Below are 12,386 nucleotides of genomic sequence, written 5' to 3' on the forward strand. Positions count from 1 at the left end.
TACTTTTACTGTTGTTAGCCACTCTGAGCCCGGCTTCGGCTGGGGAGGGCGGGATATAAATAAAATTTATTCTTATTATTATTCCTCCCCAGACCGACATCCAGGAGAGTGTGTGGCAGTCCCTGCATCAGCTCCCCAGCCTCCTCCAGGAGGCCATCGACTGCAGCCTCTGCGAAACCCGGCACTGCTTGGAAGGCCTTCTCTTTGCCAGCCTGGCCAAGGGCATCAGCAGGGCTAAGGAGCTGTGCCAGGACGTCGTCAGGAGCTGGGGCTGCCCCGTAAGTCAGAGCTCCTCTCCTCCTGAAAGCCTTGTGTGCCACAGAGAATGTGCGGAGGGAGGCCAAGCTGGTGTTGGCTGGTGTTTTCAAAGATGAAGCCCTTTTTAAATAGCAAGTCCCAGGTCTTGAGGAAGCAGCAACCACATTTATTGTGTGTTCATTTCTACTTAAATATGATGTTGACGCAGAGCACTCTGCCCCCCCCCAACAATGCTTTAAATGCCCACCCACCACCGACTTAGGGGAGTCATGGTCCAAAGTATCTTGGGGCGCCAGGCTGGGTAAGGCTGATAGAAGCAAGGCAGGAGGGAAATCAGAACCCCGGCCTCTGCTGCTGGCTTAATTCCTCCATTTCTATGATCTAGCGGGATACAGATCCTCTTCTAAAGAATAATATATAGAAGGCAGCCCACTTTGCAAAGGGCACAATCCATCAGGATCCTTTTAGCACTTGCCGGAATGGATGGGCATCCCGTGAAGCTGAATGTTGGGAGATTCGGGCGAGATAAATGGGAGTCCTCCTTGCAGCACTGCTAGGCGTGGGAGGCAGTGACACTTCTGCCTATTGGTTGGTGGAAACTGCAGGGCTCTTGGGCTCAGATCCTGCTCGCTGGTGTCCCAGGAGAACAGGATGCTGGATTGATGGGCCATTGGCCTGATCCTGCAGGCTCTCATAGAATCACAGAATCATAGAGTTGGAAGAGACCCCAAGGGCCATCAAGTCCAACCCCCTGCCAAGCAGGAAACACCATCAGAGCACTCCTGACATATGGTTGTCAAGCCTCTGCTTAAAGACCTCCAAAGAAGGAGACTCCACCACACTCCTTGGCAGCAAATTCCACTGTCGAACAGCTCTTACTGTCAGGAAGTTCTTCCTAATGTTTAGGTGGAATCTTCTTTCTTGTAGTTTGGATCCATTGCTCCGTGTCCGCTTCTCTGGAGCAGCAGAAAACAACCTTTCTCCCTCCTCTATGTGACATCCTTTTATATATTTGAACATGGCTATCATATCACCCCTTAACCTCCTCTTCTCCAGGCTAAACATGCCCAGCTCCCTTAGCCGTTCCTCTTAAGGCATCGTTTCCAGGCCTTTGACCATTTTGGTTGCCCTCCTCTGGACACGTTCCAGTTTGTCAGTGTCCTTCTTGAACTGTGGTGCCCAGAACTGGTCACAGTACTCCAGGTGAGGTCTGACCAGAGCAGAATACAGTGGCACTATTACTTCCCTTGATCTAGATGCTATACTCCTATTGATGCAGCCCAGAATTGCATTGGCTTTTTAAGCTGCCGCGTCACACTGTTGGCTCATGTCAAGTTTGTGGTCAACCAAGACTCCTAGATCCTTTTCACATGTACTGCTCTCAAGCCAGGTGTCACCCATCTTGTATTTGTGCCTCTCATTTTTTTTGCCCAAGTGCAATACTTTACATTTTTCCCTGTTAAAATTCATCTTGTTTGTTTTGGCCCAGTTCTCCAATCTGTCAAGGTCGTTTTGAAGTGTGTTCCTGTCCTCTGGGGTGTTAGCCACCCCTCCCAGTTTGGTGTCATCTGCAAATTTGATCAGGATGCCCTTGAGTCCATCATCCAAGTCATTGATAAAGATGTTGAATAAGACTGGGCCCAAGACAGAACCCTGTGGCACCCCAGTAGTCACTCTTCTCCAGGATGAAGAGGAACCATTGATGAGCACCCTTTGGGTTCGGTCAGTCAGCCAGTTACAAATCCACTGAGTGGTAGCATAGTCAAGACCGCATCTCTCCTTGCATCTCCTGCTCCTTTCCTTGGGGCTTAGGCAGAAGAGCCCAGAGTCTCATGTGCCCAAACTGGGGGTGGGGAAGGGGAGCCACGCAAAGGGAGCACCCACCCTGTGCCTCCTTGGTTTGGTGACTGCCAGGGAAGGCTTCCATTTGTGTCCTTGAGTTGGTCGTCTGATTCTGTGGTTTCCCCCCAGGCTTGTGACGGCTCTGCCTCCTGAGAAAATCCCCCGCCCAGCCTTGGCCAGCTCTGCTTTTCAAGCCACGCTCTCTGTTCCTCCCTTCGCAGGTGAACGGCTACCCACACGCCATGTACCGGGCCGCCTGCAACCACCACGGTCTCTACGCCTCTCCGACCCTCAACCGTGTGGTGGATTTCAACAGCCACCTCGCCAAACCGATCTGGGAGGCCCTGGCTGGGACGTGGAACGAGGTCTTCAAGTACGTCCCATTTTGCTCGGGGCAGCCGGGGGAATGAGGGGCCAGGCTAGGTGTCCTCATAGTAGTAAAAGAGACGCGGGTGGCGCTGTGGTCTAAACCACTGAGCCTCTTGGGCTTGCCGATTGGAAGGTCAACAATTCGAATCCCCGCGACGGGGTGAGCTCCCGTTTCTCTGTCCCTGCTCCTGCCAGCCTAGCAATTCAAAAGCACACCAGTGCAAGTAGATAAACAGGCACTGCTGCAGCGGGAAGGTAAATGGCGTTTCTGTGCGCTCTGGTGTCCATCATGGTGTCCCGTTGTGCCAGAAGTGGTTTAGTCATTCTGGCCACGTGACCCAGAAAGCTGTCTGTGGACAAATGCTGGCTCCTTCAGCCTGAAAGCAAGATGAACGCCACACCCCATAGTCGCCCTTGACTGGACTTAACTGTCCAGGGGTCCTTTACCTTTTTTTTACCGTCCTAGAATTGTATCGTTGGCAGGGGCCCTGAGGGTCATCCACTTCAGTGCCGGGATCACAGCTCAAGTATCCCTGGCATGTGGCCATTCGACCTCTGCTTGGAAAACCTCCAAGGCAGGCGAGTCCGCAATCTTCTGAGCGACTCCATTCTGTCATCCTCGACATTTTGATGCCGCTTCCTATGTGAATTCCCAAAGTGGTTAACATAAAAGGCAGGAAGATAAATCAAAGAGGGAAAATGCATCTGCCACAATTTAAAAACGAAGCATGCCAAGAAGTACATTGGTAGAAGCAGAGAAGCAGTCAGTGAAACATTTGGCTAAATATCAATAAATAATGAAACAGAGCAGGATGAGGGTGAATCTTACGAATGGGGGGGGGACACCTGCCCCCCTCCTCCTCTTCCTCCTCTGCATGAAATCTTCTCTCCCAGCCTGCTCTCATTGACCACCTGGTCTGGGCACACAGTTCTGAGGCCAGCTCCAATGGCACTCTTAGAAAAGGGCTGGCTGGCTGAGTTGCAGCCCTGGAGGGAAGAGCTGCGTGGCTGCTGCTGGGGGGGGGGGCAGCCAGAGACACCCCTGCAAGGGTCTCGGGGGCCAAAGGCTGCAGGCTGGATGGGACTCGGGGAGGCCAGGGATGGGGAGGTGGGCGCTGTGCCCTTCAAGAGGACTCTCCCAACCCTTCTGCGCTTGTGCTTCCTCCTAGCTGTCAGCTGAAAGAGTCCATTCAGGGCTTCGCTGCTGCCATCTTGGACAAGCTGAGGCGCTTCTTCAAAGACCTCCGGAAGAAACTCTGCAAGCACAGCGGGGTGGCAGCTGCAATACACACCATTCGCCGCCAGCAGATGGAGGCGGCTTCAGCGAGGGTGAGGCTGGGGAGGTGGGGGGGGCCTCTCTGCCTCGGTTGCCCCTGAGGTCCGGGGGGGGGGGCATTATTAGGTTGTGTTTGTGTGCTGTTGTTGTTTCGTTCTTGCTTTTATTCTGTATTTTGTGTTTTTTTATGCTGCAAATCGCCCTGAGATCTACAGATGAAGGACGGTGTACAAATTTAATAGTTGTTGTTTTTTAAAGTCGATTTGCAAAGACATTGGGGTCCCGTGGGGCGAGTGGTGGGTTTTTGAGGGACCACGTGGATCGAAGGCTCATCCAGCCTCCTGAACTCTTCCCTCAGTTGCTCAACTTCACCCTGAGTCTGATGGATTACATCACTGAAAGGCAGAGGAGCTTTTCCCGCATCCTGACGCCAGAGATCCGGAAACGCATGGAGCCAGCGTATGCAGGTGAAGAATGGCATAGAAGGGCCGGGGGGAGGGTTGCTGCTGGCCAAGATGGCTCTTGCTCTGCCCCCGCAGTGGGAGGCAGCTGGAAACCGCAGGAGGGGAGATCAGACCCTGCTTTTGGGTTTCCCACAGGATGTGGGGCTCAGGGAGCCCCTTTGGCCTGAACCAGCAGGCTGCTCTTAAGCTCTTATGGAACTTCCTGATCCAGAGGCAGTCTGTCGAGATTCTTGCATTCCTATAACTGCCACTGTGAGAACAGGATGCTGGACCAGATGGGCCTGATCCTGCAGGCTCTTATGTCCTTATGGAAACCCCAGGAGGGGAGAGCGCTCAGAGCGTGATGAGACGGGGGAGTCTCTGAGGAAGCTGGGAGGGTTTTGCAGTATGGTAGGATCCAGTCCAGCAAGGAAGTCTTGGGGGGAGAGTTGGGGGGTCCCAAGTGTCAGGGCTCTGCCTTGTGCTGATGTGCCATGTGCTTCCCCTCCAGCTTGCACCCAGATGTCGGGCCCCGGCTACTTCCAGCGCATGAAGGCCTGCATGGAGCATTTCATCAGCACGGAGAAACACACCGTCTTCGATGCGGCTGCAAACTTGCTGCAGGAGCGGCTGAAACTGCTGCAGGTGAGTTTGTGGGCCGTTCCAGAGAGTAGAGAAACTCTAGCGGAACTTTCTGGGGGGGGGGGTGCCTTGCCTTGGCGCTCTCCCCTCTTTCCCCTGCGGGTCTCGGACTGATAGGATGATCGGTTCCATGCTCACTTCTCAGTCGGCAGGAAACCGGAAATCCAGGACCTTAGAATTGTAAAGTGGGGAGGGAACTTGAGGGTCATTAGTCTGCGATCCGCCAGGGCCACAGGATCTCTCCCCCCCCCCGTGTCTCTGTTGGAAGGAAAGCCCCCGTGTTGCACGCAGGTGGCTCTGAGTGGCCACCCCCCACCGTGCTCAGAGCGGGGCAGGCGGTAGAAGGAGCAAGTGGGGGGGGGCAACTGCCTCAGTGCGGCACTGTTTCCTTCCAGCAACACATTGGAGCGAGGTTTCAGGATTTGGCCCAGGAGCTGCAGACATCCCTGAAAATGCAGCTGGAGCCGCTGCTGAAGCCTGTCCAGAAGAACGCGAAGATAACCTCAGGTACGGCTGTTCCCCCATCCCACCAATCGTTGGACATAGTTTAGACGCCCCTGGTGTTTAGGGGATAGGGCTGTGTTTGGCCCCTAAGTCTTTGCTTGCCGGGGGGGGGGTGCTGTGGAAGACCCAGGGAAACAAAGGGGTGTGGGGTTCAGGTGGTCATGTCTGGGTTTGTGGGGCCTTAAGAGAGAGATTAACGGGCTTTTTGGGTTCCTGTCCCCCCAACAGAATTAATGACCATCTGCACCAAGGTTGACAAGATTTGTAGGCGCTCCTGCGTCAGTTACATCCTTCCCTGCCCCACACAAGGAGAGGACAGTTTCCCCGAAATGAGGAGAGGCCTGCAGGGGAGTCAGGATCCCCCAAGCTCCTTGGCCACGTGCATGGATGTCCGGATCGGAGCCGTCTCTCTCGCACCCCTCCAGGTAAAACAAATTAACATCCGATACCCTTTCAAATGTGTTTCTGTGGGGATGGGGGTTATTGGTTTGCTTTCATCCTGGTTTTTATTATGTATTTTGCTTTTCTTTATCTTGTGTTTTTGTTTTGTGAACTGTTCTGAGATCTGCGGGTGAAGGGTGGTGTACAAATTCAATAGGCTGAGCCTTGGGACAAATCCCAGAGGAGCCCCTTCTGTGCCTCCAGTCCCAAGCAGGCGCCCCCTTCTCTGCCTCTGCCTGATTTTGCTTCCCCACCTGAATTCACATTCTTTGTGTTTTGATCAGAGGGATGCTCCAGGATCTGTTTTAGGAAACAAAGCCGCAGGTTAATCAGAATTTTATTTTTTAAAAACGTTTCTCTACGTATATTTAATTGTAACATAGCAACATATAACTTTGTGTAACTCACTATACAGTCATACCTCGGTTTAAGAACAGTCCAGTTTAAGAACGATCCGGTTTACAAACTCTGCAAAACCAGAAATAGTGTCCTGGTTTGAGAACTTTACCTCGGTCTAAGACCAGAACGCGGGTGGCACTGTGGTCTAAACCACAGAGCCTAGGGCTTGCCGATCAGAAGGTCGGCAGTTTGAATCCCCGTGACGGGGTGAGCTCCCGGTGCTCAGTCCCTGCTCCTGCCAACCTAGCAGTTCAAAAGCATGTCAAAGTGCAAGTAGATAAATAGGTACCGCTCTGGTGGGAAGGTAAACGGCGCTTCCGTGCGCTGCTCTGGTTCGCCAGAAGCGGCTTAGTCATGCTGGCCACATGACCTGGAAGCTGTACGCCGGCTCCCTCGGCCAATAAAGCGAGATGAGCGCCGCAACCCCAGAGTCGGCCATGACTGGACCTAATGGTCAGGGGTCCCTTTACCTTTAAGAACAGAATCCAAAGGGTGGAAGAAGGGCACTGGCGGTGGGAGGCCTCATTAGAGAAAGCGCACCTTGGTTTAAGAATGGTTTTGGTTTAAGAACGGACTTCCGGAACGGATTAAGTTCGTAAACCGAGGTACCACTGTATTCCTTTCGGCACCTGCTGAGGACATTCATACTTAGACACGCCTACCCAGATGTTTAGAAACTTTGTATGCTCCTTGATTTGTTTTAATATCTTCTGTTGCCCCTCAACCCCTTCAGGTGACTCTGTACCCGTATGGCTCAAAGAGGGCAGGGGAGCTCCTCCAACCGCGGCTGGAGAAGAAGCACAAAGGCCAGGCCGCAGCGCCTGGGGCAGGATGTGGCCCTGCTGGGCTCCCCTCTCCGAGGTAAGCTGCTCTAGAGGAATTCCTGGCGACTAATAGAATCACAAGATTTTAGAGCTGGAGGGGGGAGCTCAAGGGTCCTGGAACCACAGCTAAAAATACTCCAGCTGCAGGAGCTCCTCCTTGCCCTCGAAAGGGGCCAGATCCAGGGCACTTGACGCGAGTTGCTGGTCTGCCCTGGGACTTGCTAGGCGAGCCCCTGCCTGCTCTTGGGCCATTTCATCCATGCTGGGAGGGTGCGGAACGGGAGGAGCCCCCCCCCCCTTGTGTTGGACGTGGAGGGGGGGCTCATGCTGGTGCTTGAGCTCTTTCCCAACTTGGCTTTCTCCCGCTCCAGGGGGACCATGGAAGCCAAGCCAGGGACCTGCCCCCCGGCCCTGGAGGGCTGCCAGCAGGAGGCCGGCCTTCTCTCCGGAGCCCCTCAGCCCCACGTAAGTGCTGCCCTGGGACCCAGGAGCTCTGGCTGAAAGCGTCTTCTCGGAAGGAGGAGTCACAATAATAATAATAATAATATTCTCCAGCCACTCTGGGCGGCTTCCAACAAAATATTAAAATACTGTAATACACCAAACATTAAAAGCTTCCCTAAACAGGGCTGCCTTCAGATGTCTTCTAAAAGTCTGGCGTTACGTAATTAATTCGTTCCAGAGGTCCGTTCTTAACCTGTTCTTAACCTGAAACACCACTTTAGCTAATAGGGCCTCCTGCTGCTGCCACGCCACAATTTCTGTTCTCATCCTGAAGCAAAGTTCTTAACCCGAGGTAATATTTCTGGGTTAGCGGAGTCTGTAACCTGAAACGTCTGTAACCTGAAGTGTATGTAACCCACTGTAGTTGTTGATCTCCCGCAGCCCTTGAACCTGCAGGCCAGGATCCCTTTTAACGGTGCAGAGTTGACCTGTGGAACTCCCTCCCACAGGATGGTCCCCAACTGGGATGGCTTTGAAAGAGGATTGGGCAAATTCATGGAGGAGGAGGAGAGGGCTCTGGATGGGCTGCCCTTAGTCACAATGGCCCTGCTCTTCCTTCCCTGTCAAAGGCAGCAGCAAAGCTTCTGAATACCAGTTTGCAGAAACTGCAGGGCGGGGGGGACGGGGATTCTTGTGCTCAAATCCTTTTTTGTTGCATGGAGAAAGATTCTCTGGGAGGCTAGTCAGAGTCATAGCTGTCAACTTTTCCCTTTTTTTAAGGGAAATTCCCTTATTCCAAATAGGATTCCTTGCAAGAAAAGGGAAAAGTTGACAGCTGTGGTCAGAGTTCTTTTTTTTTTTATGGCTTCAGATGACTTGAAAACCAGAAATGGCAAATAAAATCCCCTGCTCCCCCCCCCCTTGTCTCGCCCCCCCAGGTGCCTGTGAAAGTGGAAAGTTCAGCAGGTAAAACACACAAGAATTACTTGTATGGAGTGAAGTGGGTGGCGCAGCCCCAGCAGTTCCTGACAGGTGTCCATCCAACCTCTGCTTGCAAATGGCCCCTTTCCCAGGTGCCTCCCCAGGGAGGGAAGTTCTGCAGGAGACAAGGGCTGTTGTTCGGCTTCAAACAGTTGGCATGGACTCAAAACAAGGACTCTGGGCTTAATAGTAGTTATAAGGGGGGGTTAAGGGGGGGAGGAAGCCTTCATGCGGGGGGAAGTGCTGCCTTTGGACAGGAAGGGGCCTGTGTGCTGCCTGGCGAAGGAGAGGGGAGCCCCCTCTTGGGTTTTGGCTCAGTGGTCCATTCTAGTGCTAGAGAGCAGAGCAGGGAGGGGGGAGCCTGGGCCAGGGAGATGGTGGTGGTGATTTCATAAAAATTATGCACAGCTTGTCTGAGGGGGAAAGAAGCCCTTCAATGTTTACGGGACTGCCTCTCCTGGTCTGCCCCGCAGAGGACCTTAAGGGCCATGAATAGTCATAGTTTAGAGGTTCCGGGCCCTAAGGAAGTTAGATTATCCTCCAGCAAGGCCAGAGCCTTTTCAGTGATGGCTCCGACCCAGTGGAATGCTTTGTCCCAGGAGACCAGGGCGCTGCAGGATTTAACCTCCTTCCGCAGGGCCTGTAAGACAGAGCTATTCCGCCTGGCCTTGAATTTGAATTCAGCCTGATCTTTTATTCCCCTTCCTCCCCTTTTCATGAAGATTCCCCACTCTGAGACCCCACAGCTAATTTTCCCCTGGCCTCCTCGCGGGCCCAAATAGGACTAATTTAGCCAGCTAGCCCTGGTGGTCATCTAATGTTTATTGGATGGATTTCCCCCCTAAATTGATTTTTGATTTTATTGTTATTCACATTTTATACCGTATTTTATTCTCTTTTTTGTAGCATCAATTAAGTGTTTTAAATTTGTTGTTAGCCGCCCTGAGCCCGGTTTCTGAACCAGGAAGGGCGGGGTATAAATAAATTATTATTATTATTATTATTATTATTATTATTATTAAGAGTGGTTTGCAAAAAAAAAGATAAATCACTCAGAAGATTTAACTATAAATTAAGGGCATAGCAAAAGACTCAAAGCAGGTTAAAACTCACACCAGCTTTCTAAGCATCTGGGCTGGCTTGGCGGAACAATGTTTTTAGCAGGCACTGAAAAGAATTCAGGGAAAGCGCCTCAATAGGCAGGGAGTTCCGAAGTGTAGGTGATGCTTTGCCGTTCCCATGAAGCCTCGTGCCTCCTTCTCCTCCTTTTCCAGACGACAGGTGTCCTCCATGTCTGGGCCAAAGAGGGAATCTGGGGGAAGCGTTCGACTCTCAGCGCCGAGAAGGAAGAGGCGAGTGGGAAGCTGAAGGCTGAGAAGATGGAGACGGGCCCTCGCCCTGCCGGTGCCACCTGGGTGACCCACTGAGGTCTCTTGGGTTGGAAGCCTCCCGCTTCCAGAGGGACCTTGCAGGAGTTGCTGCAAAAGCTGCCAAGCCCATTGTTTCCCTCCCCAGGGGGGCTGTGTGTGTGTGTGTGGCTCTTTCTCTGCATTTGACAACCTGGAGCCGAGAGCCACGTTGGCAAAGCAGAGACAGAGACGAGAGCGGGCAGGGGGGCCTCTTGCAAGTTCATGGCTGCCAAGCTGGGTCATGGGAGCCCCCCCCCCCACAGATATTGCCAGATAAATCTTGCAGAGCCCCTCCTTGCTTTATTTAGAGCTTCTGTGGAGTCTTCTGGGGGAAATAAGTCGGACAGGCTGACCATCACTCAACCCAAAATAATGATGTTGGCGTGGAGTTGTGTTTGTGGAATCAGTGCTTGGGATGTGGGGGGTGGATAATCTGACTGCCCAGAGCCGGCGGGGGCAGCTCTGCATTGGGAGTGCAGGAGGAACTCCTGGAGCAGCTGTTGGCCCCCTGATCCCAGCTGCCCCCCCTTGCGGTCAAAGGGTGAAGCGAAGGAGCCCTTTCTCTCCATCCTCACGGCTTGGATGGCGCAGGGTTTCTCCTGCCTGCCCTGTTTTTCAGGAGCTGCCCTTACAGGGCGAAATGGGGGGCAGGGAAGGAGCCCTGGTTCTCTTTCATCTTTGCCAGGGGGGGGTCCTGTGTTTTGCCTTCTACAAGCAGCTGCAAAACCTTCTGGTCACTCCCCCACCAACACCTCCCCTATTTGAATCTCCTGTCTTTTTTGGGTCTCAATTAAGGAGACCCACACACTTACCTTGTTGGTTTTTCAGCAATCTTTCTTTCTTTCTTCTCTCTCTCTCTCTCTCTCTCTCTCTCTCTCTCTCTCTCCAATATCTGCAGTTGAAGCGGACAGCAGCCTGCAGAGAACGCATTCTGACCAGAGGAAGCTTTAAGGACTCTCGATTTCCTGCTTGCTGTTTTTCCTCTCCGCTTTGCCCTACAGACCCTTTCAGGGGTTTGTCTGCCTGGCAGCTGAGAAGAGTTTCTTTCTTTCCAAAGCCACGTGCTCTTGAGAAATATTTACACCACAAAGTGCTCCTTAACTTTTGCGGCTGTCAGCCTCTTTCTGTTTGCAGGGCTCCCATCGCGCCCCACTGCCATTTTTCTGGCATCTTGCACTTCTGTCTCTGCCTCCTTGTGCTTCTAAAACAAAAGTTCTAAGAATTCCGTGGCTAGTTAACTGAGGGCCAGCAACTGAGCAGCCCAGTGGGGGGGGGCATGATTGTTTATTATTATTATTATTATTATGTTACTACTACTATTTGTATCCCTCCTTTTTCCCTAACAGAGATTCAAGGTGGTTTACAGAGTAAATCTGCATTATTTTGAAAGTTGCAGGAAGTTTTGCATGAAATGTTTGATGCTTGACAGAACTGACCACATTACTTGGCTCTTTGAGGTTCCAGATTAAACTTCCTGGGAGAAACAGCACCCAAAGGCCTCACCCAGACTTTGCTCTGCCCTTTCCAGGCACAGGTCTGGGCTTCCCAGGAATGTGTGCTTGCGGGGTTTTTTTCTGTTTTTGTCCTGGTACTTTCCCTGGGAAAATCCACATTTCACCATGAATTGGAGCCCACAGCAATCCGCAGGAAGCCCATTTGCCGTGTGCCGTATTCAGTGGTGAAATGCCAATTTTCCTGGGGAAAGCACTGGAGCAAAAAAGAAACCGCTCAGACACAGACCTGGGAAGGCCAGACCCGTTCCTAGAAACAGGGCACAAAAGGGAGTCTGAGGAGCGCAAAGATGTGATTCAGGACATTTACAGGACTAATAAAGCATGTTTAGTAAGCATGAATGTCTGCTGAGTGGTTCTTGTTCCCACCAGGCCCACCTCGTCTGGCTGTGAATCAGGCCAGAAGCGGTGGGGGTTGGTGATGGGGGCACCATGGGGGCAGCCATATGGGGGCAGCATGTATGCCAGAACAAGGTTTTCTTCTTGACTTACACTCAGTGCAACAGGTGAAACAGGTTGCCTGATCTGGATAGAATAAGGAGCGTGGAAACCTACAGAGTCAGCATACGATATAAAACACATTGGCTATAAGTTCCATTCCCCTCTCAGTCTTCATTACTTAGTAGGGACAGTATGAAAGGGACCAAAGGATGGAATCTCTGAAAGAAAATACTGTTAAAGACTGATTTTGCTTAAACGTGCTATTTCAGATTTGGGGACCCCCCTGGGGATGTTGATATGCAGGAGGAGGGGTGTCCTTTGGTGTTTAAAGTATTTTCAGAAAGAGGGAAGGGGGGTGTAAGGCGCTCTGGTATTTGGTATGAGAATAACAAGACTGGGAGAAAAGATAAGAACATGCTGTGTTTGGGCTTAAGAATAGCATAGCAAGACTGGGAGGGGAGCGTGTTCAGCCGGGGGAAATGGACTGAGGTCTGTTTTGTGAAAAGGGAATTGCACAACAAAGTAAAACAGACTTCCCTGGATGTTTATGGAGTCTGTAAAATCTCAGTATTTTAAGTAACATGCAGTGAACGCAAAAAGGC

At 52.0% G+C, this 12,386-nt stretch overlaps 2 protein-coding genes across 2 annotated transcripts in view; one reads left to right on the forward strand and one right to left on the reverse strand.

Moving 5' to 3' along the window:
* The window catches only part of NUGGC (nuclear GTPase, germinal center associated), a 40,854-nt gene extending 31,004 nt beyond the window's left edge, over window positions 1–9,850 (forward strand). Inside the window, exons 16-26 of the mRNA XM_053395665.1 lie at window positions 93–278; window positions 2,322–2,473; window positions 3,639–3,798; window positions 4,104–4,212; window positions 4,700–4,833; window positions 5,226–5,337; window positions 5,563–5,759; window positions 6,908–7,034; window positions 7,363–7,463; window positions 8,381–8,515; window positions 9,698–9,850. Coding sequence (XP_053251640.1) covers window positions 93–278; window positions 2,322–2,473; window positions 3,639–3,798; window positions 4,104–4,212; window positions 4,700–4,833; window positions 5,226–5,337; window positions 5,563–5,759; window positions 6,908–7,034; window positions 7,363–7,463; window positions 8,381–8,515; window positions 9,698–9,850 — 1,566 coding nt within the window. The remainder of the gene's footprint in view (window positions 1–92; window positions 279–2,321; window positions 2,474–3,638; window positions 3,799–4,103; window positions 4,213–4,699; window positions 4,834–5,225; window positions 5,338–5,562; window positions 5,760–6,907; window positions 7,035–7,362; window positions 7,464–8,380; window positions 8,516–9,697) is intronic.
* Window positions 1–12,386, reverse strand: part of LOC128416946 (riboflavin transporter 2-like) — a 274,487-nt gene that overhangs the window by 49,040 nt on the left and 213,061 nt on the right. The window lies entirely within an intron of this gene.

This window comes from Podarcis raffonei, chromosome 7 (genome assembly GCF_027172205.1).
Source record: "Podarcis raffonei isolate rPodRaf1 chromosome 7, rPodRaf1.pri, whole genome shotgun sequence".
NCBI lineage: Eukaryota > Metazoa > Chordata > Lepidosauria > Squamata > Lacertidae > Podarcis > Podarcis raffonei.